This window comes from Lycorma delicatula, chromosome 1 (genome assembly GCF_047948215.1).
Source record: "Lycorma delicatula isolate Av1 chromosome 1, ASM4794821v1, whole genome shotgun sequence".
Taxonomy (NCBI): Eukaryota; Metazoa; Arthropoda; class Insecta; order Hemiptera; family Fulgoridae; genus Lycorma; species Lycorma delicatula.
Window position 1 is genome coordinate 3,827,180 of NC_134455.1, and position 17,188 is coordinate 3,844,367.

General features: G+C 33.8%; 1 protein-coding gene across 2 annotated transcripts in view; it reads left to right on the plus strand.

Moving 5' to 3' along the window:
- Positions 1-15,064, plus strand: part of LOC142322905 (uncharacterized) — a 53,193-nt gene extending 38,129 nt beyond the window's left edge. Inside the window, exons 7-8 of one of the 2 annotated variants that reach the window (XM_075362022.1) lie at positions 1,552-1,730; positions 14,806-15,064. In XM_075362022.1, the coding sequence (XP_075218137.1) occupies positions 1,552-1,726 (175 nt within the window). In that variant the 3' untranslated portion in view covers positions 1,727-1,730; positions 14,806-15,064. Of the gene's footprint in view, positions 1-1,551; positions 1,731-4,176; positions 4,306-14,805 lie in introns of those variants that run through there. The other variant, XM_075362083.1, reaches the window with a different exon arrangement.
- Positions 15,065-17,188: the final 2,124 nt, after the last annotated feature.

A 17,188-nucleotide genomic window follows, 5' to 3' on the forward strand; every position in this document is an offset into this window, starting at 1 on the left:
AGTAGAAATAGAAATGAAATAAGATTAGTATTATTTGCCAAATTATCAAATATTTTATGGATAATACATCATATTCCATGAAGAGATTTATATTTTGGATTGGCTGTAGGTATTTTATACAGTGAGCAATTTGGCCAATTTTTTATGTGCATAAAAAATGTACCATATCATTTTGCTTTTTACACATCCTTGCATTAAAATAAAGGGAGTATTTTAATCGCAAAAAAATTTCGGTTTCTGATTTCAATGGAAATATCCATTTTGACTATTTTCTGCATGATGTCTGTATGTACATCATTAGCTGTAGAATGTTGAAATTTTGTATTTAGTACTGTTGTAACATCTAGTTGTCCACCTCCCCTTTTTATTGCAATCTACTGGACCAAACAAGTCCAAAATCCAAATCATGTGGTGTCACAATCAGATTTTTCTTGTTATGTACAAGCAAAACATGAAACTAAAAAGCTTGAATGAAATGGGATTTTATTTTGTTAGCTACTATGGAATTTTGGAGAGCTGCATCAAACCAGTCAAATGACTGAAGACAAAAAAAAAAGCTACTATGGAACTTGTATATACTTCAATCATAGCTAATAGGAATTTAGATGCTCACCCATTTCCCCACATCTTATTGTTATAGAAGTAAACTGCTATTTTCAAAAAGAAATCTTATAAAAGAAATGTATAAATTTAATTTATGAAACCTGTTTAAATTCAAAGAATGCTAAATTACTAAAATAAATTTGAAAATAGAAATATTATAGACCGGAGACAAAGATGCCATTGAATAGTTGTGATCTGTATGTGGGTGATTTGATGAAGGAATATTTGCCAAAGGTTTGCCAACATTACATGTTGGCAAACCTTTGGCAAACTACAAACAACTTTTAGTATAGGTAATTTAATATATGAACATTATATATATAACAAGGAAAACTAAATAAGAAAAACAAGAAAAAATGATGAATTGACAAAACATTGTGCTGAACTGAGTTATACCTTCAAAGGGTTACATGTATGTCAAATGTTTCTGCTGTTGCCAATTGAGGTATATAAACAAAATTTAATGAAGGAAGTATAATTGTTGCTCTACCCTTTTTAATTCTCAAAAAAAGTAGCTCATGTAAAAGAGTCTGTAGCAGAAAAAAGAAAAAATCCAATCCAGTAATAGATTGATTGAGTAGTTAGTGGAGGATATGAGGAAAACTGGTTTTCTCGACTAAGAGCAAGTGATGATGATAATAATGCGTGGAAGGGAAGATTCTAAGGAAGAAAAGGCTTGAGACGGGTAGGAATCATATCTATTGGTAGATATGATGAACACTGATACTTCAGAAGCATCGTGAATTAAGATCTACAAAAAGTTAGAATGCAGTTTAATCTTGGGGCAATCCCCCACTTCAGTTTTGTGAAGAGAGCTTTGTTATAGTTTAATTGAAGTAATAGTTTACCACCATTCAGTTATTTCATTCATTTGATTCTTAAACATTTGCCAAAAATAATGGCTAAGAATTTTAATATCCATTTGACTTTTTTTCTAAATTTTTGTAGGCACAACATAAGGAGAAGTCTGAATAATAAGTATCAAGAAGAGATTTCTGCTCTTCAAGAACGTGCAAGGTCATCTGAAACTAGTGGTGGTTATGATTATAGTAATATGGAATTTTCTCCTACACCACATACAACAAGTATAGCGACTCATGATAGATTTTCATCTTTAGAATAGTATGGTAAAAAGAATTGATTATTATAAAGACATTATTTTGTTTAAACCAAAAATCAGAATTCAGCACAATCCACCACAATACAAAATGAAATTTAGATTTCTTACCTTATCTTGTTATTTTTTCTTTTTTCATTTATACAGCAATAGCACTTTTGAGGAATTCCTCTTAATCAGTTGATTAAAATTAAATTTTTTTTAAAAACTTCAAAATCGCACACTAAAATATTTTATAATAAAATATTATACAAACATATATAAGTTAGAGAATTTTTAATATTTACTGCATACATATATATTATATATGTAACAATATTTTAATGATTTTGAAGTTTTTAAATAAAAAAAGTTTTAATTTTAACTAACTAATGATGAAGAATTCCTCGAAGCGCTATTGCTATATAAATGCAAAAAGAAAACTAATAAGATAAGGTAAGAAATCTTATTTGATTCTGTACTGTGGTGGATTGTGCTCAATTTTGTTATTTGCTTTAATTAATTAGTACAGAGGAAGATATAGACAATAAAATAATTGATTTTACTAATTTAATTATTTTGTTTATCCAATCTTTATTCTTTCTATTGTAGTGTTTAGGAATATTTAATTTATTTAATTTTTTCTACCGTGTGTGAGGCTAGAGTGGTGAGGTATGCAAGCACCTTGTGGAAGGCCAGACCAATCATCGCCACCAACTGGTAACAAACAGGTGCCCCTGGGGTGCTCTTATAATATCTGCAAACTATTGCCCAATTTTCAAAATTCAAACAAGGTATTTGTTATAAGGTTAAAGGCTAACCTTAGCATGCATCAGGTACACTTCCGTGTTGGCAGCTCAGAAGTAGGGAAGACCCTATCCAATGGGTGCCCGCAGGGCAGTGTGGTCCCCTTATTTGGAACTTGAGCATGATTCTATGTTAAAGTTGAGGTTGCCACATTATTGCTTATGCGGAACACTGCATGTTTTTCTTTTCTATTGCTGGTTGAGGGGGACTCACAGAACAAGATAGAACTCAGGGCTGCCCATGCATGTGAGATTCTCAGGTTGTGGAATCTCCAGCATAAAATGATTTTTATCCCAGAAAAAACTACTATGATGTTGAAGGGTCGAGCACGACCCAGTTCATGTCGAGCACAGGTTTCAGTGGCCGGCCTTCCCATTAGGTATGTTTCTGCTCAGAAATACTTGGGTGTAATCCTTGATGAGAATCTTCAATTCAAGGAACACCTTCAATATGTTGCCAAGAAGGCTGTTGCTGCCTTTTTTGCAATTCACTGAGTTATCCATCCCAATCAGGGGTTGAATTTCTGTACCATGCGTATCCTCCACAAGATTGTATGCGAGGCTATTATGTTATATACTGCGCCTGTCTGGGCTCATCGCATGAACTATAGGTGTTACAGGGACATATTCTTTTGAGAGCCCAGCATCTCCTTCTGTTGGCTGTTGTCGGCAGTTACAAGACTGTGATGCATGAGGCAGCCTGTATTATTGCTGTCATTAAGCCGACAGATATTTTTGCCATAGAATGTAAGGAACGCTATATTTCCATACAGGATGGTCTTACTTGAGAACGTATGCAGGATGTTGAAGACAGAGTTTTACATCTTGGCAGGCCAGGTGGGATGACTCCCCTGTTGGTCGTTACACACATGGCATATTTCCAGTTGTGTCTGATTTTTGTGCAGTTAACCCTTCAGCAGGCTCTGGGAAGTATACTTCCCCCGTATTTTAAACTCAGACTGTGGCCCCTGGAAAGCATACTTCCCACATTTGTATGGTGCTGCTATCTACTGGATGAATAGTGAGGGTTGAAAAAAATTTGTCATCTGTTTGGTCAATAGCAACTGGAAACCTCAGCTGTTTTTACAAGTGAACGTCGAGTTTTTGGTTATGTTTACGTTCATTTCATGCTCTATGGGAATATTTGAGTGTATATTTGAAATAAATGACTAAGGTAAGCAAATATCTTTACATTTTATAATTTTTTAAACCTTTATTGATGCTTTAGATTTAAAAAATCTCAACTGCTTGATTATTCTTTTTTATATTTACAAAATTGTTAGTGGGAACTTGACTTCCCAAAGCCCATATCATGTATGTGTTTTACTGTATTCAAGTCTTTATTCTATATGAATTCAATAGACTTGTTTATAATTATTGTTATAGTCTTACATGAATGGAGTGTTTAGTGACAAGACTAATATTATAAGTATAATAATTGTGTTCATTTGCTTATTATTTTTATACTTTATTATTATTATTATATGGCCGGCTGCTAAGTCTAGTGGTTTAGTGTGCTGGCTTCTAGACCAAGAGGTCCTGGATTCGAGGCATTAGGCTTTTGTAGACATCGTCCCATACTAATATAAAAATAATAATTTTCAAGAGTTTTACTTTCTACTGATGAAATATCTATTCAGTATTCTAAGAAATTTTCTCTTATTGTTCCAGAATGGATAACCAAACAATAATACAAGATGAACAAATTGAATACTTGTATTCTTTACCCGAAAATGAAAGTGATTCTGAAATGGAAGCGGATGAAGGTGCTGCAGCTGAATTTGAATTGTTAGAGAGAAGTAGATCTGCTAGTTCTTCACCTTCATTGACATCAGCAGCTTCTACACATTCACTACAGATAATGCCTTCTACCTCTTCATCTTCACAGCTAGATTTAGGGAATGTATTTCCTACCAGTCTTCCAAATGTAGAGCTTCCTCCAGAAGTCAAATGATTTGCCTGAAAATCCATCTGTTCCCCTTGGAAGATCTAAAAGCATACATAGGATGTCTTATAATTATGGGGATTCATGTTCTGCCTTCCGTAGATAATTTATTGGAGTTCAGATTTTATGAAGCAAAAAAATACAAGAAATGAAGAGAAGTTGAAACGAGGTGAGTTTATGTTTAGATACAAGGGTAAATTGTCTGCTGTGAAGTGGCAGTACAACAAACCAGTCACGATGTTGTCAACTGCTCATAATTCAAGAAATGCTGTCTATGTGAAACACAAAGACTCAAAGGGAATCCAGCAAGATGTATCTTGCCTTGAAGTTGTAAAAGTCTACAATTCAATAATGGGTGGTGTCGATAGATTCGATCATTATCGGGAACGATATGCTGTTGGGAGAAAGTCAATGAAATGGTGGTATCTTATATTTTCTCATCGATTTAGCAATAGTGAATTCGTATTTGCTAAAACGTTTGGTAGACGGCGGAAAGACTAGTCAACTGAATTTCAGACTCGCAATGGCTAGGCAACTAATAGGAGGTCTCACTTCTAGAAAAACCAGAGGCAAACCAGCAAAGAGAGGCGTTGTTGGAGTACCAGATGAAGTGAGAACAACGGCTGTAGGAATTCATGTTCCGCAGTCAATAACAACTTGGAGAAGATGTAGACAGTGTAGTTCCAAAGATTTTGAATAAAGAACAAGAATTTTATGCAAAAAATTCCAGGTGCCTTTATGCATCGACCCATGTTTTGCTGATTTTCATAAAAGATAACTCATTTTCATATGTATGTACTTTATTATGAATATGTATATCTCCTTTTTTCATTCAAGTTATATAATAACTTTGTAGCAATAAGTTATATAATTTTTGTAAAAAATCACAATATTAAACTACTTTTGTGACTGATAAAAATTATTTTATTATTGCCTGGGAACTCCAGTGCAGTGGGCTCTGGGAAGTATAGTTCCCACATTTGATAACATTAGAACTGAAAATGGTAAAATTTTGAAAATTATAAAGTTATTCTATTGACAGTTGTATTAACACTATTTAATATATTTAAAAAATTATTTTAAATAATCATTTTCCTGTTAAAGGGTTAAGTAATTTCCCCCAATCAGTATATTACACAATTCCTTTCCAGGTATGGTGCTTTTCAGGAGAGTGGCTAGATTTTGTTTTGTAGATTCAGGTCTATGCCTGGATTGCAGGGTGGATCAGGTCCTCCATGTCTGTTCCCAGTACGAGGCTGAACATACCAGATTAGTTCGAGAACTTGAGAGAATGAACTCCTTCCTGGATCTCCGTGTTAATTGGAAGGTCCATGGGAAATGGTCGATAGCGACTGGTTTCCTCCATTCCCTTTCATTACGTAGATCGGCTTAAGGTGTTTAAACGGAGTAGGGTTTCAGCCAAGACATTTGATTGGCCAAGGATATGCGTTTTGGCAACAAGCCTCAGTTAATTCAATAGCAGTGATTGTTGAAGTCAAGTGGCGAAGTATGGCACTGTCTTGCCGAGGGCAGTCTTCAGGTACAATTTTTATAGTGGGTGATGGGATGTAGGTCTGAATTTCGTTGTTACATATAACACATTTTGAACGATATGAGTTTAGCATTGTATTGACTTATTACTTAGTCGAGGTTGAGGCATTTACAGTCACAAGCATTTGTATTAAAATTGGACTAGGTGCAGGGCATGCTTCCACGAACTCGGTTAGTTAGTTCAGAAGGTGATATTTTAGGGAAAGAAGAGTGAAGATGTCCAAAAGAAGCCTCAAGCGAAGGAATTGGTTGTGATAATAATTTTTACTGATGTAAATTTATATTGAGGCGTTTGCATCGGTGGCCTCCCGGCTGATGACTATGAGATGTAATCAGTTAGAGGATCTAAAGATGATCTCCAGTAAAGCCTAGAATGGAGGGGTGGTGTAGCAACTGGAATCACCGCAAGGTGGGTGTCTTCCCCTACAGAGTTGGGATCAGGTACATTCTTGATCTAACAGATTACGGTTATTTGTAAATATATATTTATATATGTGTCTATGTGTAAATGTTTGTTATTGCATCATGCGAGAACCAACTGACCAATTATTTACAAATTTGCAGGATAAATTTGTGTTATCCCAGGGAAGGTTTTAAGGAATCGACCGAGGCCCTAACTCCTTTGCAGGTTAAGATATTAAAAATATTCATTATTTCTTTGCCTCCCCAAGGAAAGTGAAGTTGTGACTTAAAGATATTCATTAAGGAAAAAATATATTAATCCTTTTATTTCATAATTATATTTTTGCCACCATGGAAAAGAAATAAGTTATGAATTTTTCATTGTCAGAGGTCTGTATACTTTAGTTATCATAGTTACTATTCTATCTTTTGTAATTTTTTTTTTTTTCAGATTTCTATAAGCTTTAATATTATAATTATTATTTATCAGTATTATTTTCACAACCATAAGGATAATGTACAGTGCAGGGGTCCAGGGGTTGGATTCCAGAGGGATCCAACCCCTGGAATCTCTGACATGCCGACCAAAGCAAGCTCTATGGCCGTGGGGTAGGCCCCCTTGGTTTCAAGGAGCCCCTGAGTTTGCTTCGGGATTTGTCTGGACTGACCTGAGCCCTGAGGGTTCAGGTTCTTGCTAGATGGGTTGGCTAATTTATTATTTTAAGGAAATTAGTTTTTTAAGGTTCATATATTCCTCTGTACTGTTAAATTACATTTAAATTCTATTAAATAAATCACCTCGTATAGAATATTGAGATAAGACATATCTTACCTTAATTTTTTATAAAAGATTCATGAGATCCTGCATCTTCCTCAGACATGATTTAAATAATGAAAATTGCATATAATTTTTTTATGTTACTATCTATTTCCCTCAAACACGTTCTGATGGTTTATCAAATTGAAATTTTATTTGTATTTGCATATATAATATTTTTCTCATATATTTCATTTTATGTCATCGATTAATTTCTAATATTTCTAAACTTGTGATACTATCAAATATAATATTTATTGTTCATTAGATGGTCTAACATATTAGTTAACAGTAAATAATTATTTTTTTAATTTGTACAATGTTAAAGGAATCTACTTTTAAAGGATTTATTTGTTTTTCTTATATAAATACAAACACAATTAAATTTCATTTTATAAATTCTACAAAGATTATTTTATCATTATTTAATTTTTTAAATATTTTATTATACGGTGATAGGTTTATATGCTGGTTTAAATATTTCTTTATTATTATCTTTTATGACTGCATAGGATTACTTTAGTCAGTCCATTATCCAAATATCTTTGATGGGACCCTTTGGGCCTTGCAATCCTTCCAGTACTTTTTCATACGTTCCGATCTTTATGTCCTTTATACTGTTGAAAATGTTCATGTTTTTTCTTGAGTGTGAAGGGTGTGGTTTTGTTCTTCTTTAATTTTATTTTATTTGTGGTGTCTTCTGGTATAAGGCCAATTTACTTCAGTTCCTCTCTTATTTCTCTGATCCATCTGCATCCTGTCTTGAGTGTTTTTCGAGTCGAGATTGTACTGTACTAACTCTTTTAGAAGTCTCATGATATGTCCAAAGAATCCTAGTCTCCTCTTACACATGGTATCATTGAAGGGTTTTTTTATTGTGGAAGGTATGATGTTTTCTTGTGGTATTGTTACTGGGATGTTTGTGTTAAAGTTTAGGAGTTCTGTTGGTTCTTTGCAATTTGGGAGTTTGTTTTAATATTTAGCTAGGATTTCCACATTGTCTATTTATATGCCAGTTTACCATTTTCATTTTCTATTTGTAGGGTTGGGTTGGGGGGTTTGAATTTTTGGAGCCGATTTTTTAAGGTTTTATAGTATTTTGGTTGTTTCATTGAATTCTTCTATTGACTTTTCAGCGTGTCTTTAAGATGTTGTAATTTTATTCTCCTTAGAGTTCGGGTGGTTTCTTTTCTTTGTTTTACTAGATTTTGGAAGGATGTTTCTGATTTTTGGGATAGGTGAAATAGCCTTGCTTGATGCCTTTATACCATTATTGATGTTTTTTACAGGATTTTATTGGGGGCTAATTTTTCTGTGATTTGTTTAAGGTTGTTGACTAGATCTTTGAATTTATCTGCGATTTTGTTTCGGTTGCATTTTGTTCATTTTCATTCTTGATTAGTTATGTAGGTCCATTTTCCTTTTAGTTTTAGGGGCTTGGTTTTGTTGCTTTCTTTAGGGAGTAAATTTAGTTTTAATTTTGACTATGTAGTGATCTGAGCCTGTGTATACTACTCTGAGGACTTTTCCATTATAGATCTCCTTGTGGGAGTATTTCTCCATCAAGTAATGGTCTTGTTGTCATTCTCCTTTAGTGTAGTCAGGGTTTTCCAGGTTTTGAGGTTTCCTTTAGAAATGTGTGAATTTCAAGATTAGGTTGTGGATTCTGATGAGTTTTATTTGTTTTCTTTTAGATGGCTATTTTCTAATGATATCTTCTTTCTCTGCCTAGTTGGGCGTTGAAGTCTCTGATTAATTGTTTAACATGGTTTTTGAAGATGTTATTTATATTCAGGTTGATTAGATCCCAGAATGTTTTTTTACAGTCTTTTGGATATTTATTTTTATTATTAGTAGGGGTATGGGTGTTTATTATAGTGTAGATTTTAGATGCTTGTAGGGTGAGTGTTGAGATTCTTGGGAATTGTGATTGAATTCTTGTATGGAGTAAAAAGCGTGTTCTAAACTGTGGGACATTTTTCATCACTCTTCCCAGGTGTACCTTTATAGAGCCTATATCCTTGAGATTCTATGGTGCCTGGTCGGTATTTCTTATTTCCTGCAGACCCATGATGAGAATTTTGTGTTGGTCCATGAGTGGAAATGTAGGTGATTTGCTTTGGTTTCGAGTTACAACTTTAGATATGATCTAGTGAGGTGTGATTTATTATAAATGAAGCTGTGAACTTTGTTTAGATTCAGTTCACCAGACAAATTTCTCCAGATACATCCAGGCGCACCTCATGGAGGCTCAGTCAGACTCTAAAGTTGTTATTTTGGAGAAAAGTTACAAAATCTGATCCCAAACATTACATCCAATAGTGTATAAATACTTTTGTGTAGATGTTTTCCTGTTTTTGTGTCTTGTGTTTTGATAGTTTTTTTTTAATATAAATATTATTAAAGTATTATCATATCCATTTTCAGTCGCTATATATTTTCATGATGTTTATTTAATTATTTAACTTTTCTTTGTTATCATGTGTATGTTTGACTGCTATGTTAATTATTTTATACGTGTTAATTTTAAGAGACCAAGGAGTGTGATTTGATTTTTTATATATTATTATATGTAACCTCCTCTATGAATCATGAGACCTTGCCGTTGCTCTATGAATCATGAGGGGGCTTGAGTGCTCAGGGATACAGAGTAGCTGGACCGAAGGTGCAACCATATCGGAGAGGTATCTGTTGAGAGCCAGACTACGGAATGATTCCTGAAAGAGGGCAGCAGCTCTTTCAGTAGTTGTTAGGGGCATGAGTCAGAATGATTTAAACGGCCATATATCAACATCACTCAGTTCTCTGAGTACTGCGTAGCTGAAAGCAATGGACTACAGGTGCTTTTTTTCCAAGAAAATGTGGCTCTCTGCATTTTCATATAGCAATGATGGAGGCGCTTTCCTTGGTAAAATATTCCGGAGGTAAACTAGTCCCCCGTTCGGATCTCCGGGTGGGGACTACTAAGGAAGGGGTCACCAGAAAATTAAAAAATAACATTTTCCGAGTCGGAGCGTGGAATGATAGAAGTTTAAAAAAGGTTGGTAGGCTAGAAAATTTAAAAAGGGAAATGGATAGGATAAATGTGGATGTAGTAGGAATTAGTGAGGTTCGGTGGGAAGAGGAAGGCGACTTTTGGTCAGGTGATTTTAGAATAATTAACTCAGCTTCAAATAATGGGCAGGCAGCAGTAGGTTTCATAATGAACAAGAAGATAGGGAAGGGAGTAGAGTATTTCAAAACGCATAGCAATAGAATCATTGTAATAAGGATAAAATCAAAACCTAAACAGACAACGATTGAACGTCTATATGCTTACAAGCGCCCATGATGATGATGAGGTAGAGTGTGTATACGAAGAGATTGAAAAAGCAATTAAACACGTAAAAGGAGATGAAAATTTAATAATAGTTGGAGATTGGAATGTAAGCATTGGAAAAGGCAAGAGAGGAAATATAGTGGGTGAATACGGGCTGGGCAAAAGGAATGAAAGAGGGGACCGACTTATAGAGTTTTGCACGAAGTATAATGTAGTAATTGCCAACACCCATTTTAAAAATCATAATAGAAGAATACACACTTGGAAAAAGCCAGGCGATACTGCAAGGTATCAGATAGATTATATCATGGTTAAGCAAAGATTTAGAAATCAACTCGTTGACTGCAAAACTTACCCTGGAGCAGACATTGATAGCGACCATAATTTGGTGATGATGAAATGTAGATTGGGGTTTAAAAACCTGAAGAAAAGGTGTCAGATGAATTGGTGGAATTTAGAGAAGCTTGAGGAAGAGGAGGTAAAGAAGATTTTTGAGGAGGACATCACAAGAGGTCTGAGTAAAAAAGATAAGGTAGAAAATGTAGAAGTAGAATGGGAGAATGTTAAAAAAGAAATTCTTAAATCAGCAGAAGCGAACTTAGGCGGAATAAAGAGAACTGGTAGAAAACCTTGGGTTTCAGACGATATATTGCAGCTGATGGATGAACGTAGAAAATATAAGAATGTAAAGAAAGTAAAAGGAACTATCGGCAATTAAGAAATGCTATAAACAGGAAGTGCAAACTGGCGAAAGAAGAGTGGATTAAAGAAAAGTGTTCAGAAGTGGAAAGAGAAATGAACATTGGTAAAATAGATGGAGCATACAGGAAAGTTGAAAATTTTGGGGTACATAAATTAAAATCTAATAATGTGTTAAACAAAGATGGTACACCGATATATAATACGAAAGGTAAAGTCGATAGAAGGGTGGAATATATTGAAGAGTTATACGGAGGAAATGAATTAGAAAATGGTGTTATAGAGGAAGAAGAGGAAGTTGAGGAGGATGAAATGGGAGAAACAATACTGAGATCTGAATTTCAGAGAGCATTAGAAGATTTAAATGGCAGAAAGGCTCCTGGAATAGACGGAATACCTGTAGAATTACTGGCCAGTGCAGGTGAGGAAGCGATTGATAGATTATACAAACTGGTGAGTAAAATTTATGAAAAAGGGGAATTTCCGTCAGACTTCAAAAAATGTGTTATAGTAATGATACCAAAGAAAGCAGGGGCAGATAAATGTGAAAAATACAGAACAATTAGTTTAAATAGTCATGCATCAAAAATCTTAACTAGAAATCTATACAGAAGAATTGAGAGGAGAGTGGAGGAAGTGTTAGGAGAAGACCGATTTGGTTTCAGGGAAAGTATAGGGACAAGGGAAGCAATTTTAGGCCTCAGATTAATAGTAGAAGGAAGATTAAAGAAAAACAAACCGACATACTTGGCGTTTATAGACCTAGAAAAGGCATACGATAACGTAGATTGGAATAAAGTATATTCAGCATTTTAAAAAAATTAGGGTTCAAATACAGAGATAGAAGAACAATTGCTAACATGTACAGGAACCAAAGAGCAACAGTAACAATTGAAGAACATAAGAAAGAAGCCGTAATAAGTAAGGGACTCCGACAAGGATGTTCCCTATCTCCGTTACTTTTTAATCTTTACATGGAACTAGCGGTTGATGATGTTAAAGAACACTTTAGATTCGGAGTAACAGTACAAGGTGAAAAGATAAAGATGCTACGATTTGCTGATGATATAGTAATTCTAGCCGAGAGTAAAAAGGATTTAGAAGAAACAATGAACGGCATAGATGAAGTCCTACGCAAGAACTATTGCATGAAAATAAACAAGAACAAAACAAAAGTAATGAAATGCAGTAGAAATAACAAAGATGGACCGCTGAATGTGAAAATAGGAGGAGAAAAGTTTATGGAGGTAGAAGAATTTTGTTATTTGGGAAGTAGAATTACTAAAGATGGACGAAGCAGGAGCGATATAAAATGCCGAATAGCACAAGCGAAACGAGCTTCAGTAAGAAATATAATTTGTTTACATCAAAAATTAATTTAAATGTCAGGAAAAGATTTTTGAAAGTATATGTTGTCGTTTTATATGGAAGTGAAACTTGGACGATCGGAGTATCTGAGAAGAAAAGATTAGAAGCTTTTGAAATGCGGTGCCATAGGAGAATGTTAAAAATCAGATGGGTAGATAAAGTGACAAATGAAGAGGTATTGCGGCAAATAGATGAAGAAAGAAGCATTTAGAAAAATACAGTTAAAAGAAGAGACAGACTTATAGGTCACATACTAAGGCATCCTGGAATAGTCGCTTTAATATTGGAAGGACAGGTAGAAGGAAAAAATTGTGTAGGCAGGCCACGTTTGGAATATGTAAAACAAATTGTTAGGGATGTAGGATGTAGAGGGTATACTGAAATGAAACGACTAGCACTAGATAGGGAATCTTGGAGAGCTGCATCAAACCAGTCAAATGACTGGAGACCAAAAAAAAAAAAAAAAAATTATATGTAGGTTTTCTGTATACAGATGTTTCAATTTGGCTGTCCTTATTTATTTCAATACTGACATTCAAATAATTTAACATTCTATTGTTAGAATATTAGATGTTGATTGTTTATGATTGGGTTATATATAAAGAGAATATCATTAACATACCATGTCCATATTCAAACTTTGTGTATGAGTGTTGCCACCTAATAATTTACTCTTAAAATGCTGCAAATATATTTCTGACAATTTCTGATGGTGGAAATTTTATAGGTAAGGTATTTTTTTTGTGTATAATGGCGTTAAAATTCAAAATAGTTTGTTGATATATGTTTCTTATAATGGTGATACCTTCTAATAAATTTTGAATCTTCTGTGTTACAAGTAATTTATTTTTTTATTGTATGGTATGGTCTATTGTGTTCTAGAATATATGTTAGTTATTAACGTCTTCATTTACATTTAAGGTATTTTGTTTATTTACATTCATAACCACTTCAGGTAATCCGGTTGAGTTAGGGGGCCAGTCGGTCTAAAATGATTTAATCTAGAATTATATTTTTAATTATAATTAAAAATTGATTTAAATTTTTTTGTTACTTTTAGAAAAAATTTTTGGGTTATTGATTTCCTCATTTTTTTTTATCAAAAATGTATTGTTTCATAAGTTATTGTGAGTAGTGTTTCAAAAAGGACCTATCCCTTTGTTTGATGATGTACATACAATACTTATACAACAATATTCAAGTTACCTTTAATAACTTTACAATAGATGATTTCCTGTGATACCTGGTTTGTACACATTTCATAACATTTGCAGCCACTTTTCATAATGTTTACTCGGTAATCTTTGAAATCTTATTTTCAATGTTAGCCTTCAATTTGTCAAGTGAATGAGGATTATTTTTAAAAACAACACTTTAAATACGCTCAAAGGTAAAAGTCTGCAGGTGTAAGATCTGGGAATGTTGGAGGCCACAACCCTTTTTATACGACGGCCAAAAAATTCCCTTAACATATCCAGCGTTTCATTAGTAGTATGACATGTTGCGTGGAACCAATGTTCTCATTCATTGCAATAAACTGTTTGATCAAACCACACCATCTACTGATTTGCTTAAAAATAAAGGCCCTATTACACAACACCAGAAGATCGCACACCAAACACCACAATTTTAAGTGCATGTAATGGTCGTTCATGAAACGCTTGAGGATTTTCAGCACTCCATATTCAGCAGTTTTGGCTGTTAATGTAGCTATCCAAGTGAAACCATGCCTTTTCGCTGAAGTAAACACTAACCAAAATTTCAGTACCGTTCTCATCAACAAGAGAATGAAATGGATGACAATACTGTTGGTCTACTTCTTTCAAGTCTTGAATGCCACTGATGTGATAAGCATGCAATTGTAATTTTTTAGTAGTACTAAAAGCTGTGGATAGTGAAAGTCCAGCCTGTGAAGATAACTTTGAGTTTGAATTTATTTCAGAATCTACAACTGTTCTTAAATAAACAGTTATATTCTATTCTGATATTAACACAATGCAATAATGTAATTATTTTAATCATAACAGGATGTGAGATCCCGTGAAATAAGTGGTTTATTTAATAAAATTTAAATTATATATATTAAGTACATATGTTATATTAAAACTATAAAATTAATCCTGATTTACTGTTTATTTGTCTTTTGTTTAATGTTGCTGCTGTGGATTCTTCACTCCATTGGTGTTATGATGTACAAAGGTCAAGAGAATTTTACTGAAGTACATGTAAAAAGAGAGAAGATATCAATCAATCTAATTTTTTGTAAATATTTTGTAATTGTAATTGACAATTTTTGTTTTGTATTTAATTTGAAATAAAAAAGACTATTACCAGCTTTGAAATGAAATTACAGTTACAGTCTATTAAAAAAAAAAAAAAGAAAAAACAGATCTATTGAGCAAATACAAGGGTGATGCAAATATTTTACCCTTTGTACATTTCCCAAAATAAATTTTTCTGATTTCACTCTTAAAATCTGCAGATATTTATTTTTAATCTGAACTTTTGCCTCCATAACCGTAAGGTATTACTTCAGAGGGTGATATGTATGAATGTAAATGAACCACCAAAGAACACCGGTACCCATGACCTACTATTCAAATTTGAATAAAAGCCTTTACTACGATTTGAACCTTAGAACTCTCTCAACTTCAAAATCAACTGATTTGCGATGAGTTTACCACTAGACCTTCCCGGAAGGTTATTTTAATCTGAAGTTTCTTGCTTCTTGGATGGAAAATTTTAATTTGTAATGAATTTCAGGTGTGTACATGGTTACAGGCTATGGTGTATTGTCTGTCTGTAACCTGTGTATATGACTTAACCCCCGATGGGGAGTCTTATTCTTTAAGATTTTGGGGTCGGCGTCCCCACAGGCCTAGCCTCTGCAGCCTTTCTTCTTCCCACTACACACTGAGCTGCAGAATACTTTACACTATACATATTTACTACACCAAGAAACTGTACACAAATTACAACATATACATTTACTCAACTACACAACAACATCCAACACAATTTTCTCTTAACATTTACACTCTGTAGTGTTGTGACATCTTATAAAACGCAACTGTAACCTAAGGTGGGAACTATCGTGCCGATGGGTGAATGGCTCTACGTAGTGAGTCTTGAACGATGTCCTCTGGGCATCAGGGCAAATCCAGTTGTTTTTAGCTCTAGCTCCAATACGTGTGCGCTCTGCTGGAGTGGTCCATTATATTGCAGGTACTCATGGGACCAAAATTTCAGTTCCAACAATAAATTCAGTACCAACAAATCTACGCTTAGAAATTAAATTAAATAATCTGTAAATTAATTGACAATGGACTGCTTCTAGTGGGAGAGAGTCACATAGGAGCCACTAAATAAAGAATCCTAAGAAACTAATAAATCCTTTCTTTTATTAAAAAAATTAATAAATAATAAGTAAATAAAAATAATCTACACTTAGAGTTAAATTAAAAATGTAAATTAATTGACAATGGGCTGCTTCCAGCAGGAGAGAGTGTAAAGGAAAGCTTTGTTTTTAACATGGAGGGATCCAACCGGCACACCACCATTGGTCCACTCTGTGCCAATAGCGGCTAAAATAAAAATGTGAGCATGTACAATAAACAAAGCAAGTTTTGCTGGAACATAATTTGAGCAGAGAGTTCATATGTAATATTGACAACACACCTTTGGGTACCGTAAAAGATTTTAAATTAATAATTCCTGCTGACTGTAAACCTGTTAATCAGCATAGGGGTCACTATAATGCTACAACTACTAATGAAGTTGCTGTTTTACTGTCAATGAAAATAAAGGACCTTGAGATATAATCATAAGATTGGTGTGACGGTCAAATGCAACATGTGTCTGAGCTTCATCACTGTTATGCAATATCCCTTATGTTTCTGAAGGGTCAAGATGGTTATTATGTAACTATTCCAGTAAATAATAATGTACGAAATAAAACAGTTTCCTACATGCAATTGTATGCTTAACCTTTACAATTTTTTACATTGTTACAGAAACTTATTCAATATTGTGTTGACATGATGGTCAAAATGATCACTGTAAAATTAGCCTTTATTCGTAATAACCAAAGAAAATTATGTGCTGATGATTACATTCATCTTCGAGATACTGTGCAACAAGACAACAATGTTAATGCTAACAACATGGGTTAAAGTTACATACTTCCCTCCTCTTTCATTGGTTCACCATGATATATTCATGAGAAATCTCAAGATACTATATGACACATGCATAAACATGGGCATCTAGATTTATTTATAATCTTGAAAGGCCAAGAAATAAAAAAAACTAACTATTCACTGTTCAAAAATCTACTGATGTAACTGGAGCTTTTTATTTGAAAATGAAAAAACCTTCTAAACCATATTAACAAAAAAGAAATATTTGGTTTGGTCAACTGCTTATAATATCTGCTGAACTCCTTGTTCCGTTCCTAGTTTGAGCCAGCTTGTGCTGCTCTCTAGTTTCTATTAGTACTGGCCTGTGAGCCAGTTCATACATTCATTAGAGTTAAGAATCCCATTTGGTGCAGTATTTCGTCATCTTATGTGACATGTTATTT